This window comes from Mercenaria mercenaria, chromosome 9 (genome assembly GCF_021730395.1).
Source record: "Mercenaria mercenaria strain notata chromosome 9, MADL_Memer_1, whole genome shotgun sequence".
NCBI lineage: Eukaryota > Metazoa > Mollusca > Bivalvia > Venerida > Veneridae > Mercenaria > Mercenaria mercenaria.
Window position 1 is genome coordinate 13,889,916 of NC_069369.1, and position 26,340 is coordinate 13,916,255.

The 26,340-nt window shown below is 35.2% G+C and overlaps 1 protein-coding gene across 2 annotated transcripts; it reads left to right on the forward strand.

Annotated features, from left to right (window-relative positions):
- Positions 1–22,716, forward strand: LOC123546513 (putative ferric-chelate reductase 1). 2 transcript variants are annotated; one of them, XM_045332854.2, is made up of 14 exons: positions 1–168; positions 7,226–7,366; positions 9,437–9,588; positions 10,141–10,232; positions 11,409–11,502; positions 12,041–12,238; positions 16,419–16,517; positions 16,892–17,060; positions 18,117–18,233; positions 18,725–18,840; positions 20,469–20,555; positions 21,430–21,586; positions 21,865–22,017; positions 22,383–22,716. In XM_045332854.2, exons 1-14 carry the CDS (start codon positions 75–77, stop codon positions 22,559–22,561), a joined length of 1,848 nt encoding a protein of 615 aa, XP_045188789.2. In that variant the 5' UTR covers positions 1–74; the 3' UTR covers positions 22,562–22,716. The 2 variants fall into 2 exon arrangements, with proteins under 2 accessions (XP_045188789.2, XP_045188788.2); XM_045332853.2 differs by lacking the exon at positions 1–168 and adding an exon at positions 3,820–3,978.
- The last annotated feature ends 3,624 nt before the right edge of the window (positions 22,717–26,340 follow it).

Below are 26,340 nucleotides of genomic sequence, written 5' to 3' on the forward strand. Positions count from 1 at the left end.
AATGTAGTTCCTTTATTAAAGTAGAACAATATTGCATAAACAAACACGCGCCAGATGCTACTTGATTCATCTTAATGCCATTTTACTGTACAAAGATGGCGAAGATCCTCATGAAATATGGGATTTATATAATAAATTTACTCTGTGCTATTTGGAACATACAGAGTGGTAAGTTAATATTTTTATACAAATTTAATGTTATAGGTGAAACACAATAATCTGATTTTATGATATGTTATATTTCAATAACAATGGTTGCACGTTTATAATGGAATTGATTTGTCACAGTTTTTATAAGTACTACATATAAAGATTGGTCACTTTCACTTGTGTGACCTTTTTCATTATTATGATATTGGCGGTTACTTTTTATCAATAAAACCAAATTATCAAGCGCTGTTATTTTTAGATTAATGTAAATCAGTTAATTTTCCTGATAGTAATTATAAAAACGGTTATTTTTATTGTTATTGTTATTATTATTATTAAAGACAAATACTGTCATGTGTAACAGGTTTCTATCATGTAAATTTTGTTCCTTCTTATATTATACCTTTATTGAATGGCTTATCGGTCAATAGTTAAAACTATTGATACTCGGGCCTTCGGCAAGTCATTCTACGAGCGTATATGTGTTTTTATTAAATGACGTCAGAAATAAATGTTCATGTTTATCTTCAGGTTTTGACTTTATCCTTGCCAAATTTTTTGTTGAACTGTAGCCCGGTCAATTGCTCAAACTTTTTTTTTGGTGGGGGGTGGGGTGGATTTAACGTCGCACCGACACATGATAGGTCAATTGCTCAAACTAGGAGACATGTAATTATACGGAATTTAATACATGTAATATTATTTAGTGTATTTAATGTTTCATTACCGAAAAATACTCCAAGATTTATTATGAATGTCACCGAACAAAAGAAAAAAAAAGAAACTCTTTTTGTATGGTAATAACAGAGCGCAATACGAACCTCAATCAGGTTTATACATACTTGCATGCACGCAACATAAAGCTAATTGTATTGCTAATTAATCATACTTTTAACATATTGACAAACCAAAGTGAACATTAATGCTTTATTCAAGTAAAATAAAGTGAAGGTTACCAAGGTCTAAGCGTTCTCAATATTTTTAAAGTCTTTGTCTGTCCAAGGTGCGAATTTGCCAAATAAACTGAATATAAACCGTTTCGTACGTGGGGCTGATTTACTGACCGTAACATTAATTAAATGTATTTTTGACGATTAATTTATACACTCTAAGCCCTCGTCCTGTCATAGACCAATGTAAATGAATGAAACCCTTCTCAGGGTCACTACAACTGACAAAAGTGAGTGAATGAAACCATTCTCAAGCTCACTACAACTGACAAAAGTGAGTTAATGAAACCCTTCTCAAGGTCACTACAATGATACTGTCAGGGTTTAGACCAAAATGTGTGAATAAAATCCTTCTCAATGTCGCTACAACTGACCAAAATGAATGAATGAACCCCTTCTCAAGGTCACTACAACTGATCAAAATGATACTGTCAGTCCCAAGGTCAGTATGACGCTTAGCTATGACCTGCCGACATCAAAATTCACATTGTAATTATTTTCCCATTGACTTACGAAGAAATGACATTAGTTTTTTGTTGTCTTTTGTCTTGAAACATTCTGTTTGTCTACCAAAACGCAACCTTGTAAACCATTACAAGCTAAAACACACATTCATACAGCGCAACTACATAAACTACAAGATAAAGTACAAAATACATTTGTTTAGTAAAACCAATCAACCTCATTCTCCTTTTAAGATAGTATCATATTTTTGTTTCGCTAAGGTATGCAACACATGCGGATAAGTGTTGCACGTGTCAATACTTTGGTTAATATAAAATATTGGCAGCGTCAATGCAGTTTAGCTACGAAGAGGGCTATCACCCTCGAATCTAGTTATTGTTAGTTTAAAATTGATACCGGTAGTTAGAATGTAACTAATGACTTAAAGTCATAGCTTCCTTCATTATTATAAAAGGCAAGAACAGTGTCACTGTGAAGATGTGACATGCTTCGTAATTTCTGGGAAAAAAAACAACAAAAAACACATTGATAAAGCGTAACGGCTGTACTTTTATTCAAAACGTAGCCGTATTTTACCTGATTCTTTTCATTCAAATCTTAAAACTGCAATTAGAAATGAAGATAGCAGGTTTTTATTCGTACTAATATCCATGATTAAAGTGTTAGAAAAAAAGCTGCGTCTTGATCCCCCAAGATGTGTAGAGAAATTTATCTGTTTTTACTATTTGCTGCTAAAATTTTAACAAGAAATTTTCACGCACATAACCCTCGATTTAATTAAAATATATTACAAAGTGCATGTTACATAAGTAATAGACACTCTACGAGCTTCGCGAGAAAGAGTACACCATCTCCTCAACAAATCTGACGTATTTTATCTAAGAGAATATAGAATGCCTACTTAACCACACTGACTGTTGCGATAAGACCAACGTGCTGATGTTTAAGTATAAAAATGATTTACTGACCATTAAGAAGGGCGTTTTATTTGTAGCTATAAAGTTTAAAGGGAACTTGTCAAATATGATAAATATTACTTCATGTCAATGTTATTGTTATAACGATATTATTAATTTTTCATTACACTTAATACGACTTGTAAAAACAGAAAATTGAATTTAATCTTCTACTCATCTGTGTTTAGCTTTGTATCTTGGTTTTGAATATATTTAATTACGCAGGTTTACATACATCTTAAGCTTTTAAACTTTCTTCTGTAAAACAAAATAAAATAACAGTTTTGGTATCTCTCCATAGACATTTACATGTGCTTTCCCATATTTCACATGATTCGAAATTGATGTATATGTGTATAAATGTTTTTTGTGTATCCTCATGTCACAATTGTATTTGTGTTGAGAGTATTAAATAAACTGTAAACTGTAAATGTTTGTATCATTTAGGAAGAATAAATATATATAAAAACACCAATTGTAACCTAGACATCAAACAGCTTTAAATGCAACGCATTAATCATATCATGTGTATTATTCTAAATGAGATGAGTCTTGTATTTTATTAGACTGATTTATTTTGAAAATATATGAGTTTCCGCCCAGGACGCTCATTTCAATTATGTAACTTCACGAACGACATTTTCATACATTTCCTATGGTTTAACTGATGTTGTTCGCATCAGATATTTTTCCTTTAAAACCGAAGAAGACGGAGTTCTCAGTGCTCTTAAAAATTTAAAACAGAAATACAAAGTAAAAACAAGATGAAAGCACAAAGGTAACAATGAATGTGAACAGTCACAAAAATGAACTGGTCAACCAAACAAAATTGCACTCTATGCATCATTGAATTTGTTTTTTATGGATTAACGGCACACCGACACATCTTTGTATCATTAAAGATTCTACGTAAACTGCCGTATGAAAACTTCTGCGGATGTCTCTTAATTGTTTTTTGATACTTGTGACATGTACAGATGGTGAGGTCTGCTCAACCAGGTTCTAGAGGAGTGGACGTTAGCATACATTTCCACTACCGTCCATGAAGAGGCTCAATTAAACTCAGCCTGCTACTGTACTGTTGGGCGACCTGTGGAGTTTCCATATTCTATTTTAAACCATTTAGCTGACCAGTTATACGATACAAATCTGATAACAGTAAATCCTATATTAACAAGCAGGTTTTAACAAAAAATGTATTCTAAATAACGAAAGTGGAGATATGTGGGCTAGTAGACAATGCAGTCCCTTTAGGAGAAGATCGCTATTACATAAAATAAACAAACACACGCCATACCATACGCTACTTGAAATATCTCAATGCCGTACGTATCAGCCTACATGCTATACATCATTACGAAGGAGAAAGTTGTATTATTCTGAAATGGCTAAAATAATTGCAAAACATGGGATATTTATAATAAATTTGTTACATCTTATTTGGAACATAAATGAAGGTAAAATATTTTCATTATCGCATCGTCAAAATATAAATGTTATTCGGAGCAGCAGTGCTATTTGAAACCGTATATTCACAAGTCTAAAGAATGAGCTTATGTGGTACATTTATGCAAACATATCTGTTTCATTTGTATCAGTTAGCAAAATCATAAGGCATAAATTGTTACTCTTAAAATACTCGTTCACATTCTATTGTGCCTAATTTGTCCATCAAATGCCAAGACTATTAATTAGGAAAATTAGGAAAATAAGAACCGCATTATAGTGCACAATTATGCTACGTATACGTATAAATCTCCAGTTTGTACATACTTGCATGTATGCAGCCTAAAGCAAAATAATACGTAACACAATTATGATTGATTGCTAATTAATTATACTTTTTTCCATATTGCCGAAGCAAGATGAAATGATTTCATAATTGACCCTACATGTATTAGTATAGTTAGAAGCTAAACTTCTTGAGTGCTCTTTAACTTTGATTATATATAAAAATCCTTGTTAATACAAAGAACATGATTTCAAACTGCCGACACCAATTAAAGTGGTAAAACATCAGTTGAAATCTCCCCGTACTTGGACTCAATGTTAGCATAATATTGAGCCGTGCCATGAGAAAACCAACATAGTGGCTTTGCGACCAGCATGGATCCAGACCAGCCTGCGCATCCGCCCAGTCTAGTTAAGATCCATGCTGTTCGCTAATGGTATCGCTAATTACAAAAAGCGAACAGCATGGATCCTGACCAGACTGCGCGGATGCGCAGGCTGGTCTGGATCCATGCTGGTCGCAAACCCACTGTGTTGGTTTTCCCATGGCATGGCTCAATTATATTTTGTGCGTCTCATTCGAAATCTCCTGCTTAAACAGGTCGTCGCCTTAATTCCCAAGTGCCGTAAGTCCATTTCTGGCAAAATTGAGATTTTAGGCCGTAAGGTACATCTCTATGACATCAGTTATGTTGGATGGTGAATTTGTGGCCTTGTAGGACAAACATAAAGGGGCTAAATTTTAGTTAAAAAAGCCTGTAAGTAGTGTCTGTAAGTCAATGACACTCAAATCTTTAAACGTCGTTTCCCAAAACTATCAAATAGCAAGTTACAGCATTACGGAAATAAGGCGACAAGGTGCTAGTCATAGATACTTGGAGTTTCAGCGGAGTTACGGCCTTTGATTCGTCAACTTTTTATGACGTTTTTGGCCACTTCTTACATATTATTAGGCAGATTTCCACCTAACTATACAGGAGTGATCAGTGCGGTGCCTATTTGCGCAGATCATCGGCGTGTTTCGGTCCCATGATTTTCAGTGGCCCTTGATTTGTCGTATTTACCTTGTTCGCGTAACTGTTGCAATACCACCAACAGGAATTACAGAGAACTTTACAAAAGTGCTCAATGCCAAGCCAAGTTGTGTATGTCATCGGCATATTTCGTTTAAATGATTTTCTGCAGAGTTATGACCCTTGATTCGTCAAATGTTATGGTGTCACGGCCACTTCTTTTATCTTACTGGACGGAATTCCACTAAACCTTACAGGAGTGATCAGTGCAAAGTCAAGCCGTGAATATGGTTGGCATGTTCCGGTTCAGCGATCTTCAGCGGAGCTTTGATCCTTGACTCAAATTCTGTGATGCCAGTGCTAATCAGGCACGTGTCCAGGTGGGGGATGGGGTCAGGCCCCCCCCCCCCCCCCCACCAGCTGGCTGGCTAGTTACGAATTTTATTACTGTGGGCCCCTCAATTAACAAATTTATACACCAGCGCAATTGGCTTGATTTGACTAATTCTCCTAACTTTTCAAGATTGTCAAGCTTAGTTGTGTATATCTTTGGAATGTTACGGTTCATAGATTTTCACCGGAGTTATGTCCCTTATATTTAGCATTTAACAATGACTGCATGGTAAGTGGCGGGTGACACGTGTTTCGTGAAAACAGAATATTTCAATTTCGAATTTAAACATTTTACGTAAAATCTAGGGTATTTTGATATTGATAAGGCGTCACAATATTACATTTCGATGTGAATTTTCGCTAGTTATCCCGCGGATGATTGGTGCAGACTGAGAAATAACGTGATCGTCAGTTTCCCAGCATTTACTTAAATAAGAAAACAATGCATGCGTGATATATAATCAAACGGCAGTGTATTAATGCACCTGGAAAGACTACATACAATAAAAGAAGACTATCAAACGTTTCATCTACACAAAATCTTCAGATGATTAAATGCTGCTTACAGCATAAACTACAAGTTTGAAACTGTCCCTTTAAAGTAATCAGTATTTATATATGACTAAAGACTACGTGCTGAGTTCTTTTATCTTAAACCTCAATTTAAACCATATCTCTTGACCTTTGTACATTATTAAGTGTTGTTCTATACGGCATTTACACTAATTTGAACATCTTGTATTCTTGTGAACAATAACAATAAATGTACATTAATCATCGCTTACTTGTTACTTGTAAAGCTGCCAGATCACATGATATAATGTATATGTTATTGAAATTTCAACATAAAAATGTAAATTACATTGACCGGCTTCGTATTTCATGAATCACATTTTACTCCATGATTACTGGCCAAAATGAAATTAAATGATGCATTCTTATGGGTGAGACTTATCAATTTGTACCAGTAGAGCAACGCATTGCGGGTAAGCGGGTTGCCCAAAGGTGATATTGGTGTATATTTTTGCAGTTCTCTCATAAGCGTTGGATAATTCCTTCACAACGGATATTTTAAATGTTGAGAACATTTAGATATGGGAATATGGACATTCAATTAGTTCTCTCTGACCAGTTAAAGAACATAATGTGTATCGAAATGATGTTTGAGAATTCCTTGTTCATGTATGGCATGAGTACACGTAATCAGACTTACATTTAACCTTTGCCCTGCTATATTCCTAAAATGGACTGATCTATCATTCAGTTTTGACAGTACCATTTATCATTCAAAGGGGTGTTCACTGATAATTTACTGATAGCACAGCGAATAGTGCAGACCAAATGAGCATGCACAGATGTGCAGGCTCATCCTGGTCTGTGCTGTTGCAAAGGCAGAATCACTTGCCACCAGGAGACTAAAGGTTAACACGTAATGTAAGCCCATTGTGTTGATTGATATATCATGACTTGTTGTAAATAAATAAATACTATATCGTATATACTAGATGAAACAACAGGATTGTGTGATACTAAATTTCATATGAAATACTTTCGCTCCTTATTTCAGTATATGGATTTCCTAACGGAGCACCATGGGATACATGTCTTACAATGTTTCCAAAGCACGGCAGGCAACGTCAAATGACACCGTGTCCTTTCCAGATGACACCTAATACTACCAGATATTCTCCGTCAGAATCTATACATTGTAAGATAATACGTTTTATAATATTTTTATGCACTATAGATCAAAATGAATTAATCAAGAATGCGAACCTAACATATTATTTAGTATACAACTAGTTGCAGAGATCAGAAGTGTTTAATTTTCACACATGACCAGCTTATGAGGAGAAATATCGTGTATTCACTGCATTGATTATCAATTGTGTTAAAGCAATGCCCTCTAATTGGCCCATACATCTAAGCTAAAGCCGTATATCAATAAAACATAAAAATGTCGACGTCAAAATATTTATTCCGCCCTGTAATGCCACAAGTCTTTACAGCTGTTAAAGGTGGATAATCAGATTTTGGCCATGTAACGGATTTGTTCGAAACTTTAGCATCTGATCATTTACACTCATTTATGTTCACTTAACACTTAATACAAATTAGATTTTCACTGGAGGTATTTTTAAAATTTCATTTTCCTATCCTGGTTGCCCAACCAAGATAGAGTTATTTTATCATAAGTATAAATTTGATAAACATACTTTGCCTAAGGAAATGTATAAATATTAGACATATTGTAATATATTTGTAAAATATTTGCATTAAAAATTATGTATTTAGATGGAATTCATTAGAAACGCAAGTTTGAAAAATTATTATTACCTCCCTTTGCCTATCTTGGTTGCGCAACCAAGATAGATTGGAAATAAATGAATTCAGAAGCTACACACAGCTTTAAAACTTGCATTTTGGTTCAGATTGTTCAATAGTTGATATGTCTATCAAATGCAAATGTAAAACTAGACATTTAAATAATTCTCTACCAGAATATACAAAAAGTAAAAAATGTCATTAAATGTTGATTAAATGTGATTGACCACCTTTAAATAACGAAAATTTATGAGAGAGTTAAGGAGAAAGTCCTTGTTTACTTCTAAATAATAACATACTTGAACTCAAGTTCAAATCATTAAAAAAAAACACTTCATAAAATTACTTCACGAATGGAAAGTAAGCAGTGTTAAGAAGTAAAGAAACACATGTAGATAAATTCTCTCTATATGAAGATTTGTATCATTAAGTTCGAACAATTAACTATCACATCAAACATCATACCTGAAAACATGTAGTGACTGTACCATGTACGTATGATTCAAGACTGATCACAACCAAATCAAATTTACCACAAGCAGTCAAAATATAAATATCTCTTATCTGTGTTCCTTTCTCAGAAGCATATTGGTCTGCGTTTCAGTACGTATGTGTTGCATTCAATCAAGATTTCAAGATTTATTTCAATATTGAAATAGGTATGCTCCTTTCGCATGCTAGATAAAAAATGGTGGCATTACAATTTATATCTCGAAAAGACATGAAAAGAAGCGAAAATGATTATATTCAGAGGATTGTATTTAATGAAGTGTAGCTTTCTTATAGAAAAGATAATACCATATTTTTTATATTTTAGCGATATAGTTCTTTATGGGCATGTAAGTCTCTACAAGTCTAATATTCTAGAAAATGTTGAAATAGCGTTATTAAGTAAGTGTATTTAATATGAAATAAAGAACAGCCAGATTTAGTGGTTTCAGCCTTAACTTACGACAGTATCAGAGCAATTAAATATTGATTTATTATCTTATACGAACAAAGTAAATAAATGCAGAATATCACAATTTATAAATGACATAGCACAAATTAATTATTTAATGAATATTAAACGCCTACAGAAGCAGAAAGAAAAAAGAAAGAAAAGAAAAACAGACAAAAAGAGAAAGAAAAATTAAAAGAAAAAGGAAAATATCTTGATAAAGGTTCTGTCCTCAATAGTATGTTATGTAAAGTGTGCTGTACAATGATGGTTCAGCAAAACAAAAAGAATAAATATGTTTTAACCCTAGCTTTAAAACACAAATGTATCTTTTATATCCCTTATATGCTCTGGAAATAGTAAGTAATGCCATGATGAACAGCTACGCCTTATGCAAATTACTCCAGTCAAACTTATTTGACCAAATACACGAAGCTTCTACGTACTGCAGTATTTGCTTTATACCAATTGATTAACTGAATCATCATCAAAGATACATCTTTTCAAATGTAGTAATAGTATCTGCAAGGACATCTGGGGACACACTAAAGGGCATTCAGATTCGGGCACGGCCAAAGTCAGGAGACACAGAGAGAATTGTCGGACAGTTTACAGACTGGCCAGCAAATAAGACACACGCCTTAGACTGTCTTGGCGGTGAAAAGGTAGGCACTGTTTCAACACTGCAGAGATATTTAACAAAACCGTCTTTGCTTTTCACAAAGAAGTTATACGTAACATTGCAGGCTTTATGTCACTGGTGTTCCTTATTATTCCATGTTATTTTGATATTCTTACTTTTTTTGACATATCACATGTTATGATTGGCTGATATAGCCAATATTTGCTTTAGTATGGGTGAAATCAAAAATATTGTTCATACTTTGAATGCCAGACGCAAAATGTTATTTAAACCAGGTGTTTTAAGTGAAGGATGTGTCGGCAGTTCATGTACGTATAACAAATAAATTGTCTATTTATTTCGTGTTTCACTAGGCTAAGCACGAATAAACTTCCTTGTTTCAACCGCGCAACGGCGTTACGTTACAAAGTTTCTTATACAAACGTTTAATAGTTCAATGAGATTAATAGTTTTCTTACGAATGTCAATATATTAAAACATCCCTTCAATTTTGGTTCGCTGGTAGCTGCCTCATAAGAACATCCTAATTGTCAGAAATACAACTTGATAAAAAGAACTTGATTGTGCATTGCAGAACATGATAACGCACAGTAACAATCTACCTGTTTCTTCAATGCATCTGATATGGACTGCACCGAACATATCAGTTGGTGATATTGAGTTCGTGTAAGTATATGTCCATAATTTCTTTGTTTCATTGCGTGCATGGTCTTAGTGTAAGATTGCATACATATTTTTTTCTACTAACAATTTTATAAATGATAACGCTGCAGAACTTTTGCCTTGATGTTTTGGTTTGTTTTTGTTGCGTCTAACGACGTCACTCCGACACACTTATAGGCCATTCTGCGACTTTCCAGCTTTTGATGGTAGAGGTAGATCCAAGGTGCCAATCCGTGTATTATCATAAACTCGAGCTGGCATCTAGATAGAACAACCGACCTTCCGATAGATAGTTTCCTCTCATGAAAGAGTTATATAATAACGAACCCACAGCGTTGACGGATAAATGATTTAAAGTCAGACACCGTGACAACCGAGACCGCCTTTGCTTTCATGTTATTTGACGCGAATGGTCTTCAACGAAAGTAATTCTTCGGTTTAGCTATTGTACAGATCATTCGGGAACATGGAATCGATGATCTCAAGCTGAAAGCGTGCTACGTTTTTGCAGCCGTAAAAGCCCGTATTTACAACTTTGTCTCATTGTCATTATTATTATTTCGATGCCTTTGGAATCATGGTACCGATTCAATGTTATTGTTTCTGTGCCCTTGGGACCATGATACCAATTCAATGCTATTTGGACCATGATACCAATTCAATGTTATTGGGACCATGATACCAATTCAGTGTTATTGTTTTTGTGTCTATGGGACCATGATACCATTTCTGTGCCTTTTGGACAATATAGACAATTTACTTATGCCGCTTTGCCTTTTCAGACATTTTTTTTCACTTTATCAGATTTCTTTCGCATAATCGAGTTATTTTCATTACTTTGTGCTTGGATGGTGAAATATGATCAGTTCTGTAAGAAAAAGAAAAATCTAGATTATTCTACTAATTTAGCATATTTCCTCACATTCCATCCCATTCCAGAGACCAAAAAATGGGCTTTTTAGTTCAAAGTCACGGATAAAATATGCAAAGCTTTCCAAAAACAGAGGCCACTAAAACATCCGAAATTCACGCTTATTTTTGCATGAAAATGCAACATAATTTGTGATTATTAAGACTAACTGTTGTGTCTTCCGACAAAAGTTATGATAAGCCTTACATATTCAAGAAAGTTTTTAGTTTGAACTGCTATTTGGAGCAACTTTATATGTTTTACTGCAGCATCAGCTATGTGCAGGACTTCACTAGATTTTGGGTAGACGAGGTTGTAGAATTGACAGCTACTGAATTAATTAGTGAGCCACAAACTGAACAGGTAAAAAAACTGTTGATTTATAAAAGATGTCATTAAGATTATCGTAATATCCTGATACTCTCTAAATAGATCTGGGACCACTATTTCGAAACTTGTACCGGCTGTTTCACTAACCACCGGTTAAATTTTGATTCAAAATATTAGTCTTGGTGGGAAAGAACAGCATGGTACTTTAGTTCTACTCTAAGGACTTTTTAGCGTTCAGAATATGTATCTCATTCATTTGTTATACTAAGTCTTTTAAAATGTTAAAATACAGCCCTAAAAGTTAATCGATCGTTTGCTTAATTTTGAACAACTCGGACCTGATCACGTAAAATCTTAACACTTTATTGACAAAAGTTAGCAAGTATTTTGAAATATCATTGAAAAAACAAAAATCTGTTGTTGTTGTTGTGAGTGGCTGTTAATATTACAGAAGAAAATGAGCGCAATGTTCAGTGATACCATCTTACGCAATAAGTAGCAGTTAGAAGTGTACATGGCATTTACACAACACAAAACTTGCCGATGTAACAAAGCTCGTATGATTTTACAGCTCTCTCCTACATTTGAGATAATCGACTGGTCTGAATGCGGGAAGAGTAAAGGCTGTTTCCTGTATCCAAGAACATGTTCCGGTCACGATTGTTATACCGCTGTCACCTATAAAACAGTAAATAACTCGGTGGAATTTGAGATGTTCGGGTCACAAGAAGGATATGTCTCTGTTGGCTTTTCTGACGATATAGTTATGGTGAGTTCAAATGATAATAAAAAATAAATAATAATTTGACAGCATGGCTTGTACTTTTAACATATTTTAGTTATTAAAGGGCAAGGCATGCCTGAAAATACGTTAATTTTATATGAAAGCTATCCTCAAACATTTTATAACGCTAAAAGAATTTTTAGAATTTGACAATAATTGAAAAAGATAAGGCAGTTTGAAATTTAAGAAAATGGTGGATCATGGAGGTAGCCATTTTAGTGTGTTTATGGCGTCATTTACACAAAACTGAAATCCTTACTTAGCAAATAACCTTTCAAAAAATAATTTCCAAGGTTTCTTGGGGGTAAGATTTAAAATATGGCAATTTCTTACATAATAGAAAATTAGGAAATTATTTTACAGAAATAAGCGAATACAGTTTAAATATATATCTAGAAATTTAATAAATAAATAAATTAATTGTGTTTAATGTTGGGCCGCCATTTTCATCAAATATTGAAATGTTTATAACTTTCTCATTTTTAAGTCTATGTTAAAAATTCTTTCACTTCTTTAAATAATTAAAAATCTTGCCTTTCCCTTTAAGTTTTCATTCGTGCTTCAATCTGGATCTCTGCCTCTGGTCATTCCAAGGCGGTGCTCAACAATGTTATCTGTCTCTGGTCATTTCAAGGCGGTGCCCTACTACATGACTCTGCCTCCAGTCATTTCAAGGAGGCGTCCAGCTATATAACTCTGCCTTTGGTCATTCCAAGGCGGTTATCAACTATGTTATCTGCCTCTGGTCATTGCAAGGCGGTGTTCAACCAAGGCGGTGTTCATCTACATAACTCTGTTTTGGTCATTCCAAGGCGGTGCTCAACTATGTTATCTGCCTCTGGTCTTTCCAAGGCGGCGCCCAACTACATAACTCTGCCTCTGGTCATTCCAAGGCGGCACCCAACTAACTCTGCCTGTGGTCAATTCAAAGCGGCACCCAATTATATATTACTCTACTACTGACCATTCCAATAAAATCTGTAAAAAGATTCTTTGGAAGCATAGAATGCAACCAAGCAGAATAATAGCAGATTCGGTTTGATTGAGTCTGTTCATGAGAGGTAATGAAATTTATCCTGTCACTTGCAGTATTTTCGACCCGATATCAGGGTGCCGTATATCTTTCTTGATATACCGTCAGTTGATCATGTGACCAGTGATATACGGTCAGTTGATCATGTGACCTCATGATCGATATTGTTGTCATAAGAAATTTTGCAACGAAACCATCATCATTGTGTCGGAAATGTCCGAACTAAGAAAATGAGTGGTCAAATAATGAGTTTTTATTCAAAAACGAAGAAGTTATTGCGATTTTGCCGGTAATCACGTCATTATTATGTGACGTCATTACGAATATGACGTCATTAAAGCCGTTGTCGCACACTTATTTTTGTAAAATAAATTGCCAAATATCGGAAAATGAAGTAATGACAAGATAAATAGAATAATAGGTTAGTGCCTAAGATGGAGAAAGTTTACCTGGCTCGGCTCCGGACGTTATCAGGTTCGCCTTCGGCTCACCCGATAACCTCCTCCACCTCGCCAGATAAACTTTCTCATCTACGGCACTAACCTATTATTCTCTATATGCAACACCACTCACACTCCCTAGTACCTCTATTACGCATCTATTAAATGGACTCCATGATAACTAAGGATCAGAAAATAACAACATTGAATCGAAGTACGGGGAAACTTTTTTACAGCCGCTACACGGCACTTAAAGATTGTAATGTCCAAAATTGAACTCTTAAACTGGCCATTCCAAGAAGGCAAACATTACTTCTCTCTGCTCTGCCAATGGTAATTCCAAAGCGGCACACAACCATATAATTCAGCTACTGGTCATTACAAGGCGTCGCATAACTATATAACCCTGCAACTGGTCATTTAAAGGCGGCGCATGTAACTCTGCAGCTTATAATTCCAAGATGCGCTCAACTATGTAACTCTGCTACTGGACATTCCAAGGTGTCGCCCAACTATATAACTGTCACTTGTCATTTTAAGTGGTGCTTAACTCTGCAACTCTGCACTGGTCATTCCATGACGGCACCCGACCATGTAAGTCTTCTACTGGTCACTCCAAGGTAGCACCCAACCATTAAGTCTATTACTAGTCGTTGCAAGGCGACACCTAACTATGTAGGTTCATTCCAAGGCGGCGCCCAACCATGTAACCGTCACTTGTCATTCAGAGGCGGTGGCCAACTAAGTAACTCTTCCATTGGTTCATTCCAAGGCGGCGCAAACCATGCAAGTCTGCCACTGGCCACTCCAAGACGGCACCCAACCAGGTAACTCTTCCTTCTGTCATTCAGAGGCGGCGCCAAACTATGTAACTCTGTCATTGGTCATTTCAAGGCGGCATTCAACTATGTAACTGCTACTGGTCATTCCAAGACGACGCCCAACTATGTAACTGCCACTGGTCATTCCAAGGCGGCGCCCAACACACGCGCACCCGCGCACATACAATGCAGACACACGAGGACAAAACAAAAAAATAAAGGGACACAATGGGGCACTGCCTTTAAACACCACTGGGGAGTTTAAACGGTTTATTTTTTGCACCTTACCACACTCTAACTCTCGCTATGTTCTAAAGTCACGGGACATTTAAAAAAAATGTAATCTTCGCCAGGTGAATCCCTAATACAGAGAATGGCAACAAAAGGCATGGTACGTAAAACATAAAAAATGCTCTTGTAAATGTATGCAAAAAACAAACATTAAGATCCCATAACGCATGTACTCAATGCCTTTGTAAAGGACAGAGCATCAAGACTTAAGGGCCCGAAGACATAAATCAGAAGAATTTAGTCCCGATAGGATTTAAAAACTGCCTATCCCCCTCTTCCGTCAGACACAATGAAAGAGGGAATCAAAGCGTCTAACTGTAAACGGATTGAACACTAATGCGGTATGTCTCAAAACAGTTTGGTCATAACTTCTTTAATAAAACGTATTATAATTTTACTAAATACAACTGGAAAATAACCATGACCCAGGACCTTACGAAATTGTGAACCACCCTTTCCTAAGCGACGCTTAACTTCGTAAATTTAGCACTGATCATTTCAAGGCAGTGCCTGGCTGGCTATATAACTGTGACTGGTCATTCCAAGTCGGTGCCTTACTATGTAATTCTGCCAATAGTCTTTTAAGACAGTTCTCAACTATGTAAAGCTGTTACTTGTCATTCGAAGGTGATTCCCAACAATGTTTTTCTGCCATAAGTGCCCAACTATATTAAGTTTTTCCAAGGCAGTGCCCAACAATGTAACTGTCACTGGTCATTCCAAGGCAGTGTCCAACAATGTGTCTGTCACTGGTCTTTCCAAGGCAGTGCCCAGCATTGTAAGTGCCATTGGTCATTCCAATTTATAACCCAACGATGTAACTGTCACTGGTCATTGCAAGGTGGGCCCAACAATGTAACTGTCACTGGTCATTGCAAGGTGGTGCCCAACAATGTAACTGTCACTGGTCATTGCAAGGTGATGCCCAACAATGTAACTGTCACTGATCTTGCAAGGTGGGCCCAACAATGTAACTGTCACTGGTCTTTGCAAGGTGGGCCCAATAATGTAACTGTCACTGGTAATTGCAAGGTGGTGCCCAACAATGTAACTGTCACTGGTCATTGCAAGGTGGGCCCAACAATGTAACTGTCACTGGTCATTGCAAGGTGATGCCCAACAATGTAACTGTCACTGGTCTTGCAAGGTGGGCCCAACAGTGTAACTGTCACTGGTCTTGCAAGGCAGTGTCCAACAATCTAACTGTCATTGGTCATTGCAAGGCAGTGCCCAACAATGCAACTGTCACTGGTCGTTCCAAGGCCGTGCCCAACAATGCAACTCTGTCACAGACCATTGAAAGATGATGCCCAACAATGTAATTGTCACTGGTCATTGCAAGGTGGTGCCCAACAATGTAACTGTTACTGGTCATTGCAAGGTGGTGCCCAACAATGTAACTCTGTCACAGGTCACTCCAAAGCAGTGCCCAACAATGTGACTGCCACCGGTCATTCCAAGGCAATGCCCAGCCGTGTGGTTTTTGTTCAGATTTTGTGTATCCCAATATCATCTTAATATATTTAACGAACTTTTTATTCATATTTTACCTATTTACATTATGTTTGTATTATACCCAGGGCCACGATGAAACTATTACCTGTACTTCAGATGAATCAGGTTGTGCTATCCAACGCGGATATAACCACGAGGAACTCTACAACGAGCGGCAATTTAAAGTAAATATGTTTATAAACTGAAAAAGAATAAAATTGATTGCTATTAAAGACACTAATATATGCGTCTAAATCTTGGCAGATGAAATAGACTGATGGTGAAAAAATAAACATTTTCAAGAAATTTAGTAATTATAAGTAAACCGTAGAATAATCCAGTGGATAGGTCAGTAGAGTGCAATTTGATATAAGAATGTATGTATCTAACACTTGATTAAATTCATTTAATGTGGCATGTGGCATGGACACCAGTCACGACATTAAAAACAAATTATCTGCATTATATAAGTATTAGAACATATATGTAAAAAACTATTACATTGTACATAGATTTCAAATATTATATTGAATGAACATTAAGTACATTTACTTTCCAGCACGGTTTGTTTGATATACAAGGAACATACAAAGACGGTCGATTGTACTGCAGGTTCAAACGTCCATTGTCAATGTTTGTTTACATTGGAGAGGGGCATAAATTAAGGAAACATTATGACTTATCCGATAATTATTATCTCATGCTTGCATGGGGTCCGATATATAAAGGTATTGCCATTTTAACATGTAACACCTTAGTTATGAAAACGATTGCTTTTGTTGTTCTGACAAATCCACCAGTACATTAGTCCAGTCAATAATTTTTTTTGACAAGTCCATCAGTGTGTCAGACCAGTCAATAAATACTTGACAAGTCCACCAGTACGTCAGTCCAGTCAATAAATACTTGACAAGTTCACCAGTACGTCAGTCCAGTCAATAAGTATTTGACAAGTCCATCAGTACGCCAGTCCAGTCAATAAGTATTTGACAAATCCATCAGTACGCCAGTTAAGTTGATATATATCTGGCAGTCAAATCAATATATATATTGAAGGTCAATCAGTAGTTTTAACAGAAACTTATACGTTTAGTGCGCTAGCAAGGCTGACTTAATTTAATCTGAAAATGAGGTAAGGTACTCTTATATAGATTTATTATATTCACTGATATTGAACCTGTAGTCTTTTTTATCGGTATAAACACATTAAGGATAAAAGATCATATTGACCTCCAGCAGTGACTTCGTAACATTTTGACGTTATAACAGTGTGACGTCATATACAATTAAAGAGCCTTACAATTGTACAAATTACCAACAACTGAAAATGTTTTGATTTAATAACTCTTTTTCACAAATAAACGTCGAGCTTTTGGATACAATAATAAAGCGGTTATTGCTTTTTTATTGCCTTTCAGGTTCGGTCGATACAAGGATTTATCGACCTCCTAATAATCTTTCCCTGCAATGAAGTCAATGTTTTAAAAGTTTTATGGTGCTTTTAGTATAGGTTAGTGTTTATTGGTAAGCATTTATCAAATTAAATTGGTCCAGACCAATTTAATTTGATAAATGTTTACTTATAAACACTAACCTGTTTAGTGTTTGGAATCATTCTTTGTTTAGTATGTGACTTACTGGGTTAATTCAGAACTGGAAGTAAATGCTGATTTTCATGTATTTTCCCGATAATTTGAAAAATACTGCAATGCCATTGGACAAATAATAATTTCAAACACTGATGAACGTCCAGATTTATTTATTATGTGTAACTTTATATGCAGGTACTGAAGTTATTGGAATACACGTGCAGCTACCTCTAATATCTTCTAGGAAAGTTAGTTTTCAAGAAAACGAAATTATCAGAGGATCATCTCTACCGTTGACTAAACAAATTCATGGTAAATCTACAGCACTCTATCAAAGATACATGAATATTCTTTACCTACTTCCGTTTATATTAGGTTTCAGTTTCAGTCTCTACACTTGAAACTGGACCCTGGCTGAGCCCGCCCGCTTAGCTCAATCGGGTGAGCAAAAATCTACGGACCGCGGGGTCGCGAGGAACACTGTTTATGTTAACTTCCCTGCGTTAAATATCTTTAATGCTGTTGAAAAACGGCGCTAAACTAAAAACAAACACACAAAGAAATGGACGGCGTTGAAGTTTATTTTACATATATTTATTTGTTGATATGAAGACAATTTAAATACTTTACATGTATGGAAAAAGTAAAGTTTTTGAAACTTCTGTTAAGAAACCATTAATTATGAGAAGTTACTATGCTTTTATTTTTTTTTGATGAAAGGTTAATCAGCTTGCGACATGCTGTAACCAAAAAAAAGTTTACAGCTTGCATTCAGAAAGCCTTATATATAGTATAATTTATAGGGTCTTTGATGTTGATTGGCTGGATGTGGCTAATTGGTATAGCAACCATTGTAGCGAGACATTTTAAAAATGGTTTTAATAATAGAATCGTATGTGGAAGCAAAGTATGGTTTCAGGTAAGAGGTTTTATTTTCTGGTCCTTTTGGGCGTACGGTGCTTGAACTTGTTATATTTTCTGGGCCCGTATTCATGAATGTTTAAAGTCTAAAACATAGCCTGACTATTGGAGTTTTGCCCTTTTCTAGAAAAAATGGAGATTGGCACTGATATACTACAAAAAGCTATAGATGCGAAGTTCCAGCAATATAGCTTTAATACAGATGAAGTTACGACAACTTTACTTATTAGAGGTTTGAAGTCCAAGTCTCCAAGTCCAAGCATGCAGGAACTCCTTATAAGTCTCTATCTCTATTGTACGTAACAATATTACATGACCATAAAACCTTCTTATATTGATACCAATTTATTCATTATTTGATTTAAAAGTTATAAAAATACATACACATGTTACAGCACAAATGAGCTAATTTTGTGATAACAAAGGAGGAAAAGCTAGACAGAAACAAAATGACCTCTCTAACCTGTCATATTTTATATATAAATGGCTACACCTCTGTATTCTTTTAAATGATATTTTCCCGTTTGATTAAGACTCAACATACATATATTTTCGTTACTTTAAAAAATGAAGAGATGGTAAAATGAACGTTATTATGCATTATTTAGTCGGTTTTTAGTTTAAATTTACCAAATGTTCACTGTGGACCTGATACATTTCGGAATGTCGTCAGTTACTTAAATAGTTTAATTTATTACTAGAAAAAAATCTAGAAAAAATATTTATCTTGTGAAATACTACCCCACCTTGTCCTCGTATGTCGCCCTGAAATTACACGGGCTAAGAAATCATGAGATAGATTCCCTAGAATTAGAATGGATATCTGTTGTGCTGCCCATCGTGTGACTGCTTCATGATTTCATTTCTTGAAAAGGATGCTGTTTGATGTGTTTTTCAAAACGTGATTCAGTCAAAAGTACATAACATAAACATTCAGAGTCACAAAATGCTGGATTTTCATATTTTCGTGTAACATAACAGTAAACTATATTTTCTATCACGCTACCAGTTTACTGATGAAGCACCGTGTTTGATCCGAAAAAGCCGAATACATCCCAGATCGAGCTACTTTTTCCTTTTTTATTTTCACATTTTTGCTTCAATTTTAGCCAGATGCCACTTAGAGAAAAAGAACTACATATTTACCAAGAACTTAATATTCATTAATGTAGTACAGGTAAAAGCATGATACGGAATAAGATTTCCATCTAGTAGTTTAATACAAGCCGTATTTTCGACAGAATAATCATTAGTACAAAAAGAAAGAACGTATATGGTTAACCCTTACAAGACCTATTGTCTATATGTTTTACTTACTTGTGTATTTATTTTAAAGTCATGTACACATCTCTACATACACTGATGTAGAAATACTGTTTGAGGCGTCTGTGTTCTTGGGATGCAAATTTTCATGTTTGTAATTTACCCTTATTTTCTCTAATGTCCTATAATGCAAGTGACGTCGACTTTATAGGGGTCCAAGACGAGTTTTGTAACGGTGTCAAAAATGCCGTTGGAGTTTTTTTTTTTTACCTTATCATTCTCTAAAGGAGTTCCCCTTTAAATCTGCTATAAAGTAAACTCTGAACGTGCAAATCAGTTTTAACCGATGTTATTTGTTTTCAGATTCATCGACCTCTGGCAATCATAACATGGCTGTTAACTGTCGCAAGTTTCGTCTTGATATTTGTAGTAGTCGGCAAATTGACAGAGGTAATATAATTTTGAACTCAACATGTTCATGTATACAGTGACTGTATAATACAGATGATATTCAGTTAGATCAAACTGTCTATCGCCAAGTTAACACCAGGGCCCTGTTGTTCGAAACTTTAACAAGGGATTAAGCTAACAGTTGATTAACTTTTAGGGTTAGTTTTCGACATTTTAGACGACTTAAAAAAACAAATGTATGAGTTAGGAATTATGAAAATTTAAAATTCTTTACAATAAAATCAAAACATCATACTAGTGTTTCCCACCAAGACAAGTGTTTTGAATCAAAATTTAACCAGCGGTTAGTTTAACAGCTGGTTAAAGTTTCGAACAACTGGCCCCATATGTAGATTTTTCTTTCATGAGTGACTTGACCGGTAGTGAAAATATAATTTTGGTGTTCGAGAGCGAGAGATACCTGATCTTACGAGTAAAACCCTTTTTTAAAATTAATTTCAGATCCTTTTGATGCTTTTATCTAAATTATACCATTTCGCCCGCGCAACTCATTTGTAAGTATTCCAATGTTCATATAAGATTTATAAAATCTATAGATTTCTTTGTCGTTTTAATAACAAGATGTGTACGTTTTCATATTCATGGGGATGTTATGTACGTCTTAGGGACAAAGTAATTCCATGAATGATTTCTTCTTATGCAGTTGATCGTCTAGGTTATTGATATTTCAATTTCTTTCCGCGTTCATGACGTGAGCGATCACCAAACCAGTTTTAGTGTATCCCCGAATGCTCTAACTCTACTCTTTGACGTTAGGTAGACAGGTATCTCTTTATCCATCAGACCAATTACTAAGAAGATATCATGTGGTCTTGGCTTCTTTGTATAAATCAAACATACCTGTTTCTTTCAGAATGCAGAAATTCATAGCTATCTAGGTATAACAGTGATGTCTGCATCAACACTTCAAGTAGTTATGGGCATTGTGCGACCAAAACCCGACTCCAAAATAAGGGCGATATTTATCTGGGGCCACTGGTTTTTAGGAAAAAGCACGATTATCATAGCTGGTAATATTTCACTCATTATCATGATGGCTAAAGTTTTATACTCTTACGTTACAGTCATGTCAAAACTGCATAATATGTGTATAGATGCGATAATTAAATGGCAACAGTTAAACTAGCGAACATCTCTAAAAAGGTATTAATCCTGTCTTAATCAAAGCTAACCCAAGATCCACTCAATATTGTCTAAAGATCTTCCGCATAAATTAAATATATCGGTTTCTGTATAAGTAATCGTTTATGCATTTCTGATACAAGTTTCATGTTTTCTTATATTGTAGTTGTGACATTTTTCTTCGCCTTTAACAACGACATGATACCGCAGCCTCAAACATACTTTGCAAATATTGTTCTTGGTGTGTTCGTGGGTCAGCAAGTGCTTTGGGAGGTTTGGTTTGAAATTAACAAGAACTGGCAGCTGAAGAAAGCTTCAGGTATTATTCAATCCGGTATAGTAACAGTTTTGCTTTAAGAAGGGTTGTATGTATTCTGAAACAATGAGGATAGGAATACATATTTTATCTTACATTCTGGCAGGATACGTTTATCCATTTGTATCAATAGACTGCTTTGTCTTTATCAGTCTGAAAGATAGTTTGATGTTTCATCGCCTACAGTTGTTGCTGTTGTTGTTTTAAGTTCCCATAGCTGTCATACATCAACAATACTAGATGAAGTAACCTTGTGAAGTTGAGTTACTTTGCTCACTCGCGCAGTGTTAAAATACCTATACATTAAGGTTTGGTTTTCGAAACAAATTCAGTGATATCTATTTCAAACAACTTTTACTCTTTTTCAGAAAAATACGAATTAAAAGACATGTCTAAAACGGGTGGACAAAGTGGCGGGAAGAAGCTGCACGATGATTACGTGAATCCTTCGACCTCGCCATCTACACCTGATAAAGCCCTTGTTTTATACACTTTATGCATTATGATAATCTCAGCTGCCGCTTTAGCGTCTGTGTTTCTGTTCTAAATGTGTTTATTTCTATATTATATTCACAAAAATAACACTCCGAACAACTAACTGTGTTTCTGTTCCAGATGTGTTTATTTCTATATTATATTCACAAAAATAACACTCCGAACAACTGTGTTTCTGTTCCAAATGTGTTTATTTCTGTAATATATGACAAATCCACCAGTACATTAGTCCAGTCAATAACTTTTTTTGACAAGTCCATCAGTGTGTCAGTCCAGTCAATAAATATTTGACAAGTCCATCAGTACGTCAGTCCAGTCAATAAATATTTAACATGTTCTTCAGTACGTCAGTCCAGTCAATAACACTATTTGATAAGTCCATCAGTACGTCAGTCCAGTCAATAAATATTTGACAAGTCCATCAGTACCTAAGTCCAGTCAATAAATATTTGACAAGTCCATCAATACGTCAGTCCAGTCAATAAATACTTGACAAGTCCACCAGTACGTCAGTCCAGTCAATAAGTATTTGACAAGTCCATCAGTACGTCAGACCAGTCAATAAATACTTGACAAGTCCACCAGTACGTCAGTCCAGTCAATAAATACTTGACAAGTTCACCAGTACGTCAGTCCAGTCAATAAGTATTTGACAAGTCCAGCAGTACGCCAGTCCAGTCAATAAGTATTTGACAAATCCATCAGTACGCCAGTTAAGCTGATATATATCTGGCAGTCAAATCAATATATAAATTGAAGGTCAGTCAGTAGTTTTAACAGAAACTTATACGTTTAGTGCGCTAGCAAGGCTGACTTAATTTAATCTGAAAATGAGGTAAGGTACTCTTATATAGATCTATTATATTCACTGATATTGAACCTGTAGTCTTTTTTATCGGTATAAACACATTAAGGATAAAAGATCATATTGACCTCCAGCAGTGACTTCGTAACATTTTGACGTTATAACAGTGTGACGTCATATACAATTAAAGAGCCTTACAATTGTACAAATTACCAACAACTGAAAATGTTTTGATTTAATAACTCTTTTTCACCTGTGAATAAACGTCGAGCTTTTGTATACAATAATAAAGCGTTTATTGCTTTTTTATTGCCTTTCAGGTTCGGTCGATACAAGGATTTATCGACCTCATAATAATTGCCTATCTTTCCCTGCAATGAAGTCAATGTTTTAAAAGTTTTATGGTGCTTTTAGTATAGGTTAGTGTTTATTAGTAAGCATTTATCAAATTAAATTGGTCCAGACCAATTTAATTTGATAAATGTTTACTTATAAACACTAACCTGTTTAGTGTTTGGAATCATTCTTTGTTTAGTATGTGACTTACCGGGTTAATACAGAACTGGAAGTAAATGCTGATTTTCAGGTATTTTCCCGATAATTTGAAAAATACTACCCATTAAGGAGACGTTTCCCGTTTGCCAGTTTGCAGTCGTTTACTTGTGAATCACTCAAACACCTGTTTGCCCTCCGTGACCTCGGTACATGTCTTTGAAACTTACCCGACATGTCATCGGGAGTTGCGCGTGTACATTTTAGTATGGACGGAGTTTATCGATAGGCATGATGCAAACACTCGGTTAGGCCCAAATCAAAATATTGTTTGTTTTCCGCTTTATTTGTTTTTATTTCTGTTCATTAAAATATTTCTGTATCAGCCTGTCGAATTTGTAGTCTTGCTATTGCTTTAAAATGTATAGTGTCCTTATTCGGTAAAAGTTTTACGTGGCTTCTGTTTTCTCAATACAATTTCTTGAATAAAATGTGTAATAGAATCGTGCTATTGGTTTGTTTTACTGTGTAATGCACTAATGTGATAGTCGACTAAGTCCGTTTATTTGACTTGGACATGCGCACTCGTGTACAGTAAACGTGCGTATGTCATGTATAGGAGAGCACAATGCCGTGTTCTTCAAATTTTTAAATTGCTGAGAAGTAGAAGTCAATAAAAAAGTTTCTTCTTTAATTTGTTATCAAAAGCGAATGTGCAATATCCCGTATAATATATTTCAAAACCACATTTCTATCTACGTTCACGAGGTCACGTAACCTATTCTGCCAGACTAACAGAAATCTGTTTGCCAAAAATCGTTTTACTCCATGTATTTAAATTGCTGACGCTTTTTCATTATTTAAGATTTTTTTATTCTGTTTTTTTTTGTACTTTCTGGTCAAAAGTCTGAATTTTATGTCCATAGTATGTATAATTTATTTACTTTTAGAAAGGAATAAGTAATCAAGATCGCGCTGTTAGAAGTTTTACAAATAATTATATGAAAATTCGCCGTTTTTATAGAAGTTTGCCTACATTTCTGTCGATATCTAATTAAAATCGTTATAGAATTCAAACTGTCTCAAACGGTGTTGAAAAAAATCAAGCGATAATATCAAAAAATGAATGCACTACGCGCGTTTTTTGTGTACGCTGTAGATTAGATATTACAACAGGTCGCACGTGCTCGTGGAATGGAAAATTACCATCATTTACCGTCAAAGTTTGTTGACGTATTTCGATGTAATTTCTGAATTTTGGTAAAGTTACGACGTAAAATCCACTCGCCCGGTCGGTCGAGTATACAGCGAGGTCCACTCGTCCTATCCGGACTTTAACTCGCACTTAGAGCACGTAAATGCTTATGAATGATAATTGTATGATCAAAATCATGATCGTATGATAATCGTATGGTCAAAATTATTTTCGACCATAAATACGACAAAACGCCGACATGACACTATGCGACATGTCGATCTTTTGTCGCATCGATCAGTTGTCGGGTCGGCGTTTTGTCGTGTCGATGTTTTGTCACAGACCCGAAATAACATCTACCTTTATTATTTTTGTGATTTTATTTCATTTTATCCAGCAACAGAAACAAAAACTAAATTCGAATTAATGTAAATCAAGTATGTCATTTTGCGCTGTGTTGAAAGGACAACGTAAGTGGTCATGGCAGCGAAATGGAGAAAAAAAAAACACTGTCGGAAATATCGCCAATTTTAATCTGTGAAAAGTTTATAACAGCCCGTTGAAAAATAAGGGGTGGCGCATTCTATAATAAACGAAGAAAACATATTATGCTTTTAAACATATATTTGTTATCGGTAATATGTCATTTGTTACGACATTGACAGAAGGGTATCAGTGTCTGATTCATGGAAGTGTCACATACATAGCGAATCATGTTTTATGAAGACTGTGTTCACAAATATGTGATTTACTCTAACGTTATTAGCCATAAACCATTTGGGGGTTAGGGTAAAGTTACGATATACTGCGAAAAATTGAAATCGCTGACAACTAAGTATTTATGTGTCTACTAAACGTGCACACATTGCCAAACAACATACCAAAGGCAAAAATTTTAGCAAAACTTCATGTGATTTTTTCCGTTCTGACGTCACAAAATCGTCACTGACGTCCTAAGCGTCAATTTCAATTCACTGAATTTTATACCATTGAGTAGCATTTTCTGAATGCAAAGAGACAATTATTTTGTACTTTACCTTTATATGACATTCAGAGCGCAGGAAAGGAAAACTATCGAAAAGACTCGAAACAGGGCGTTGCACGAAAACTGATGTCAGGGGCCATATTTGTGACACAATAGCAAAAAACACGAACAATATGGCGACAAAGTAAAACCGTTACTCAATCGCATATATCCTGAATTTTGTACAGTTTAAATTTCAGGACAATATTCGGCAAAAAAAAAATTGGTGCGTTATTCATAACAATAGTCAGTATTAAAATCGTTTCGCGTTATACCCATATTTAATAAGTGTTTTTAAAACCTGTTTTGCCGAGA